General features: G+C 32.4%; 1 protein-coding gene across 1 annotated transcript in view; it reads left to right on the plus strand.

Annotated features, from left to right (window-relative positions):
- Positions 1-8,697, plus strand: part of FAT4 (FAT atypical cadherin 4) — a 231,276-nt gene that overhangs the window by 124,902 nt on the left and 97,677 nt on the right. The window contains exons 5-6 of the mRNA XM_007946465.2: positions 5,916-6,838; positions 7,550-7,724. Coding sequence (XP_007944656.1) covers positions 5,916-6,838; positions 7,550-7,724 — 1,098 coding nt within the window. The remainder of the gene's footprint in view (positions 1-5,915; positions 6,839-7,549; positions 7,725-8,697) is intronic.

The following is an 8,697-nucleotide window of genomic DNA, read 5'->3' on the forward strand; positions in this document are numbered from 1 at the left end:
AAATATATATATATTTAAAACTCACTGCCATCGAGTCAGATCCGACTCATAGCGACCCCTCCTTGGGTTTCCAAGGTGGTATCACTAGTAGATTATCCAACCTTCCTTCTGAGGAGTGGCTGGTGGATTTGAACTGCCAGCCTCCTAGTTAACAGTCAAATGTCTTAAAGTTTGGAATGAAAGGGAAAATTGAAGACTTGAAAATAAATACTTCAGAATATATAATTACATTATATATTTCTGACTGAATATTTTAAATAATATTTTAGTAAAATATCATGGTTTGATTCAAAGGACATTTTCTGATCTCTTCAATATGATATATAACCAAGTTGGAGATTTTACATTAAATCTATGCTTTATATGTTTAATGTGTCTTTATCATAGAAGCATCTGACAAATTCATTTTGCAATCTCACTATCCTGGACTTTCTTCTAAGACCTATTTTATAAATGCACACCTACATATGTCTGTTTTGTAAATCATATGATATAGTATTGGATATAAAATACAGACCATCATTCTATAACTGAGTTGTTTGGAAATTAGGACCTTGTCTTCCTTTTTATTGGATGTAGCTATGCAGCCTATCAGGGGAGAAAACACAGGGACAGTACTTAGAAAAGGAAATAGGTCTCTTGCCTGAGGATATTCCTAGTGAGATATGCATGTCAACATTAATTTAGAATTTCCTGGTTCTTACCAATTCAGATGATTTATGTAATCTCAGAATTCCATTCTATCTTAACCTTCTGTTTTATACTTAGTTTCTTTTCAGGAATGTATAGAAATAACAGAAAAATATCCGAGATTAAAAATCACAATATTTTATATAGGCTTAATCCCCTAACTTGAGAATGCTTTCTTTAGAATTTATTAAATGCATATTGAAATTTTCTTCCCTTCTTAGTCAAACGGGAGCTCAGGTGGCATAGTGCTTAAGGCGTCTGACTGGTAACCAGAAGGCTGGCTGTTCAAGCCTACCAGCCACTCCCCAGAAAGAAGGTCGGGCAATCTACTTCCGTAGTGATACCACCTCGGAAACCCAAGGAGGGGTCACTATGAGTCAGAGCTGACTCCACGGCAGTGGGTTTCTTACTCACAGTAAATACTAGACGTGTGTGTGTGTGTGTGTGTGTGTGTGTGTGTGTCGTTTCAACATTAGTACTACTACTATTATTGTTAATAATAATATTGTTTTTGGTCATGATCACATGTGTACAGAGTAGAACTGCAACAGCGTTTTCGAGGCTATGACCTTTCGGAAGCAGATTGTCTAGCCTTACTTCTGAGGATCAGTAATAAAGACACACATTTGTTTAGTGCTTAGTTTGTACCAAGTCCTGGACTAAGAACTTTGCACCCTCTGTTTCTTGTAATCTCCCAACAGCCCAACTCTGAGGATTAGTTTCAGTTTAACTTTTATACACAACTGATATTAATTCTATTTTGGAAGTTTATTTCTCTGTTATCATAACCTTTAGTTACTTTAAGTCTCCTGGGATATGAGTATATTCAATATCATTCCTACATTCTAATTTGGCCTTGTAAGTGTGCTGAACTTCTTTGTAGTGATGCTTCCATGATATTTCTTTGTTGCTTATTTATTATGTATTACAAATAGCCCAGTGTTGCATGGACTTGTGTGCTGTTTTAGAAAACATTTTACTTAGGCTTCTATGGAAAATGTAAAAGAATTAATAAAAAAGAAAATGAGAAACATTCCATATCAAAAACCTGCTGCAACACTATATGTTCATATGCACAGATAGATTTTTACAATTGACCCAAATAATTTTTCATGGATTTTTTTCCCCTTTAATTGTGTTGAGCAACTTTCAAGCTATGTTTTGCCAATGTTTTAGTCTTGAATACTTTTATCAGTGTAATTTCCTGAACCTTGACTTAAAATATAGGACACAGTTCCTATTCTTTCAGAATCTCAAGGATAATGATAGAAATGTACATGAGTAACCTTGTTTATTAAAAATTGCTAACTCAGTCACACTGAACATTTCTCAAATGGAATATTTTTAAACATTCTAAAAGGAACAAATTAATCATAACCTTTGAACAATCAGTTTCTGGTCAGGTAATATTTTCATCTTCTTAGGAGAAGAGATTCTTTATGAAAAGAAATTTAATATTTTCTCTTATCTGTACTTCAGTGTTTAACTTTTAAAAGGTCATGTAATGTGATCATGTTATAAGAAAAAAGCAAAATTTTCTCAAGAAAAATTGGAAATATTAATAGCAAAGCTCTCATGCTCACAGTTAAATATTACTGCAAAATATAATAAATTTGACCATCTTGAAAATATTCTGACTTTGATAATTATATCATTATTATACTAGAATTAAATAATATTTTTCAAAATATTGGGAATCATGTAAGAGTGTTTTTATAATAAAGCAATGAAATTAGTGCTGAATACATTTACCCCTATACATGTGAGTTTCGTATTCCATTGATCTGGTGACTTGTTGAAACAGTTTCAGAAGGTGAATATTTTAAAACTAATTCTATGTGTTACAGATGTATGAGTGGTTGGCACACACTAGTTCTTTTTGGAAATAATTAGACAGTTTTTATGGATTGGGAATAAAAGTACACATTTTATAACATAGAACTAGATCTATATTTCTATACGTATTTTATGTGCTGTATATCCTGCAACTAAAGTATTCACAAGACTGAAATAGGGGGGAAAAAAAAAACATAAAATACAATTGTCAGAAAGAGTTATGTAACTAGATCTTTTTCTGAACATTAGGCAGAAATGGCCAAAAACTGTTTCATGTTCAAAGATTTTGTAGGCTATATCCAAAAGCCCCATTGCCACTGAGTCGATTCCAACTCATAGAGATTTTACAGGACAGAGTAGAGCTGCCCATAGGCCTTCCAAGCTATAAATCTTCATGGAAGCAGTCTGCCACATATTTTTCCCAGAGACTGGTAGGTTTGAACTGCCAACCTATCGGTTAGTAGTTGAGTGCTTAACCACTGTGTCATCAGGGCTCCTTGGATGGCTGTAAAAGTTCACTTAATTCAATTTCCAACTTTTATGGATAAACTATCGAATTTTTTAAAAAATGTATTTACTGTTTTATGATTTTGATATTTTATGCGAAGAATAGGGGAAGAAATAAATCTGAGCTCCATATTTTTCAGGATAATACAAAAGTTCAGGGAGAATTTCGAGTTTCAATATGTCAACATCTATTTTTCTAGATGAAGAGCACGTGCACAAAGTCACTTATGAGGCTTGTCAAGAATGAAAAGCCCTTTTCTTTACAGTTTAGTAAATGTAAATTGCTTCCATGGCTCATAATTGTAGCAATTAAGTTTCAGTTCCTGAGATGAGAGCTGTTTCTTAGATAGTACTGCAGAATTTTATGAAAAATAAATGCTACATTTTTATGCTTATTTTCCCACAGATAATGATAGTTATCTCTAGTTCTTTTTAAGGTTATTATCAAATATCTTATATTTGTCATTATAGATTTGCATGTAAAAAATCACTTTTTTCTTTTTCCATATTATTAGTTTAAGTGAAACATTACCTCCCCACCCACACATCTCACCAACTTTATTTATTTTTTTTAAGAGACTGTTCTGCTGTTTACAACAAGACTATAAAATCCAGTACCATGTTCTCGTTTTGCCTCTGAAATTTAATTGTTTACTCAAGGAAGTAGCATACAGGGTGGACTAAGAGTGTTCAGATCCCTAGTTTAATTGCTTACTTTCCAGTTGATTTATGAAAAGGCTATGCCACCCTTTAATAGCCATGTGCTATTTTTTTCACTATTTCTAATATCTCTTGATCCATGCATGAAAGATTTTATGTACTTTCACAGAACCAAATTGTACATCTCTAAATGAACATGATTTATTTACATGTTTTCATAGCTTTGTTTCTCAGTAATAATTGTTTGTAAAGTTGGACCTCATTGACATAAAATAATATGAATTAAATATTTACTGATAGACTTTGCTATTAAAAATGCAGAAAAATACATTAGAAAGTATTTGAATCTTTATATATATATATATATATATATATGATAAATATCTTTTTATTTGCACTACTTGGCCAAACTTTTTATCCCACCAAGCCTGTAGGATTTTAAGTCAAGGAGATGAAGTAGGCTGTTGATCTTCTTCTATCTGGATTTTAAAATTATTTTCTGTCCTGCTGGTGAATTTGCATGTGGGCCCTATTAGCTTTATTTATCCACATTCTTCCTGATTCTCAAAACCTAATTTTTCTGAACCTTATAACTTCTTTGTTCACTTATGAATAGTCTTAATTCCACAACTTATAATAGGAAGGAAGTCCTTACCTTTCCAAAGATCTACTCAAATAGTGTTTATCTGAAAAATTTTGGTCAGTAAGTCAGAACCTGAAAGTTACCTTCATAAGTATTTCCCACTGCATTACCATATAAACCTAGAACACTAGACAGAGAACATCAAATCACAGAAAAATAGTAATTCTAGCACTTTACTAAATAACAGGCTTATCTGATAGACAGGAAAGAAACTATTAAGGTATTCAAGTCAGCATCTTTTTGAAGAGAACTGATGGACTTCAAGTGAAAGCAAATCTAAATAATGCATTCATAGAATTCTAAGAAAGAGGGTTTTCAAGGGAAAAAAGAGGAAGTGTGTGATCAAATTGTTTTAAAATATCTTGGCAAAGACTGGACATTTTTGTTAGTAGATGGAATTCAGGAACTCAATAGTTGAAACTAACTTGAAAAAATATTGGAGCTATTTGTAAGCAATTTATGATACTTAACAGATTTTCACTACTTCCAGATGTAAACATATTTACTAAGCAATTATTATGTAAATGAATGACATCCTTCTTAGCATAATATCCTTTAATTTTCCCAATATCTTCAGAATAAAATATAAAATGCATATAGCATTATGGGTAGTGAAGAAAGCACTATTCTTAAGGAATGAATTTGACTTTTTGTTTTGTTTTGTTTTCATTGATTATCTGTTAATAATGTTTGAATTAGTTGCTCAAAGACTATGTTGATTCATCCCCTGCATCACCTGTATTACAAGAGACTGTAATCATTTTCTGAAATGATGATTTAAATTTAATTTTTAAAAATTAAAAAGTGACACAACTTCTTGTATGCAGGAGATTAAATACAATATCAAAATAAAGCCCGGTGATAGCATGAGCATTTATTCTCGGAAGCTTTTATTTATAAGTTTGCTGCTAACATTATATATAATGTTTCTTAAGTATTTTTCAGAGGGAAGTAAATCTGAGAGAGAAATATTTTCTCAAAGGCCATTTCAAGGCCAGATGCTTAATAGGAATTAAAAAGTATTTATTGGTTCTGACAAGAAATGTAAAAGTAGACTTAAAGCATCCATGACTAATGCCATACATCAGAAAACTTTATTACCTTTCTCTGAAAATTGGTGTCAGCCTCAATAAATTACTGAAGTTATAAATGTTTGACTAATGGTATAGAGTGTGGCATACTTAGTGTTAGTCCCTCAGGAATTATGTGATAGAAACAAGGAAATGGAAACAAAAATATTCACCTTTAGGAATGTTTTTTTCTCCTCTTTAGTTTTGTGATTTAACATTTCAACACCATAGTGAATAGCAAGCAATAAATAAATCATTGCTTCACTAGATTGTAAACATCTTTTCCTATCAAAAGTTAACAAGAAAAGAGGTATGAGTATTATTTACTAAACAATTATACAAATAAACAATCAACAACAGAGGGGGGAGAAAACTGTAGCTAAATCAAGGTAAGGTGTGTTTGGGGCATCATATATGAATCATGCAAAATTATGTGCCAGAATTTTTGTTGCAATATAGTCTGCAATCAGCAAACGTTTCATAAAATTAAATTTTTCCTTCAATTTCAGGCATCAACTCCCAATTGGCTTATAGCATTGCTTCAGGTGATAGCCTTGGACAGTTTACAGTTGACAAGAATGGTGTACTGAAAGTCCTAAAAGCTTTGGATCGGGAAAGTCAGTCCTTCTACAACCTGGTTGTTCAAGTGCATGACCTGCCACAACTTCCAGCCTCCAGATACACAAGCACAGCTCAAGTCTCCATTATTCTGTTGGATGTAAATGATAACCCACCAGCATTCCTTTCCCCAAAATTGACATACATTCCGGAAAACACTCCAATTGATACTATTGTTTTTAAAGCTCAAGCAACTGACCCAGACAGTGGTCCAAACAGTTATATTGAGTACACCCTGCTGAACCCATTGGGAAACAAGTTTAGTATTGGGACCATTGATGGTGAAGTGAAGCTCACTGGAGAACTGGATAGAGAAGAGGTTTCTAATTATACTCTAACAGTGGTGGCTACAGACAAAGGTCAACCATCTCTCTCTTCGTCTACAGAGGTTGTAGTTATGGTACTTGATATCAATGATAATAACCCCATCTTTGCACAGGCTTTGTATAAAGTGGAGATTAATGAAAACACTCTTACTGGAACAGATATAATACAAGTATATGCAGCAGATGGAGATGAAGGTACAAATGGACAGGTTCGCTATGGCATTGTTGATGGAAATATCAATCAGGAATTTAGAATCGACTCTGTCACAGGTGCCATCACTGTAGCTAAGCCTTTGGATAGAGAGAAGACTCCTACTTACTTTTTAACTGTTGAGGCAACAGATCGGGGCAGTACTCCAAGAATTGATACCTCCACGGTCAGCATTGTTCTACTGGATATTAATGATTTTGTTCCAATATTTGAGCTTTCTCCATATTCTGTAAATATCCCAGAGAATTTAGCAACATTACCTAGTACAATACTTCAGGTCAGTATATTTAAATAAAACAAACTTTATTTTCACTAAAATGTGTCTACTTGAAAATTACCCTTCTCCCCCCATGTTTATGCTTCACCTACCCTATTCCTTATTTTCATCCACAACTGCTCAATTTCAGATAAAGAAAATCTTGAGAAGAAAAGATTTATGAAAATTATGCCCAAGAATCTTCTGATATCTTTATAGATTGAAATATTATGTTTCAGCCATAGCTGTGTTTATTCCTGCAGCTATTTATTTATTTGTTCACTTTGAATTATGTTTTTTATTATAGCAATATATATATAACAAAACACAATATTTCACCAATTTCCACATGAAGAGATTTTTTTATTATTATTTTAAGAGTAATAATTGCGCAAAATACACTTTGAAAAATTACTACAAATATTGGTTCCCTTCCCCCTATACAAATCTCAAGACTTAGGGCAAACTACTATTAATTTTTTGTAAGGACTTCCAAAAATGCTATGCATTTTTAATATATATTTTATACATATTTTACACAAAGAGTATTATGAACTACATGTGATTCTGCGCTATTATTTTTTTTCTGAAAATTTAGGAATATATCTTTGAAATCTTTCAATCTTAGTAAGAACAGGTTTTTGTCATTATTTTTAAGGGTTGTATTTTATGTCATGTTTGCATTATATTAGTTTTACCCACGTCCACTGTATGTATTATTCTCTTCTATAGGTGTTGGCAAGAGATGATGACCAAGGTTCTAATAGTAAACTCTCATATATTCTCTTTGGTGGTAATGAAGACAATGCTTTTACCCTCTCATCTGATGGAGAACTTAGAGTAATACAGAGTCTGGACCGAGAAACGAAGGAGAATTTTGTCTTGATGGTCACAGCTACAGATTCAGGTAAATCAGTTATAATCTTGTCTATTTGTGAAGAGTTCTGGTGTAACAAAAATAACTGAAAATATTTTTGTCCACTATTAATTTACTGAGAAGCTCTGGTTGCACGTTGTTTAAAGGGTTCAGCTATTAGCCAAAAGTTCAGCAGTTTGAACCCAGCAGCTGCTCTATGAAAGAAAGATAGGGCAATCTGCTTCCTTAAAGATTTATATCCTTGGAAACTCTCTGGGACAGTTCTACTCTGTCCTATAGGGTTGCTATGAGTCAGAACCAACTCAGTGGCAATGGCTATTAAAATATCTATTGAAATTTACTAATGCTTGGAACTGAGTATATCTGTATAATTTATATTTTTCTATCACTGTATGAAATTTATATGTTAGTGGTGAATTTATACACATCACAGGCAAAACTCTGTTGATGTACCATAGAATGAGTCCATGCCTTGAAAGCTGCCTGAGGCCCTCTGGGTAAGATTGATACTCTACTGTCTGAGCCAGGAGGCATGTAAAGTGCTTATTTTTTGAAAATATCCCTAATGGTTTCAGCTGATGTTGGAGATAACTCCTTTAGATTCTCCAAAATTGTAACTAGCTGTAATACACATTTTATGAAGTCTTACAGAACTCCTAAAAGAATATCATTGAAACCCAAGGTGTTCATTAAGAAAGCTGTGTACTGAACTACAGTAGAAATAATGAAAAGCAGAAGACATTATCTTTCAATGTTGGTTGTAAATAGTTATTACATAAAATTATACAAGAAGAAGTACAAAATAAAATATTTACCACTATTTTATTTTGTATATATTGACTATTCGTAAACACTGAATACTTCTAACTCAAATTTGAAGGAATTAAAAATTTGTTGAGGTATTTTTGTGCTTAGATTATAGTAAGTATTGCTTAAATACTTTTTGAAAATAAATAAATGAGTAGGTGATTTTCAAAAAGATTTATTAATTATTAAAACAAAA

This window comes from Orycteropus afer, unplaced genomic scaffold (genome assembly GCF_000298275.1).
Source record: "Orycteropus afer afer isolate SDZICR_OR568_19922 unplaced genomic scaffold, OryAfe1.0 scaffold00162, whole genome shotgun sequence".
Lineage (NCBI taxonomy): Eukaryota > Metazoa > Chordata > Mammalia > Tubulidentata > Orycteropodidae > Orycteropus > Orycteropus afer.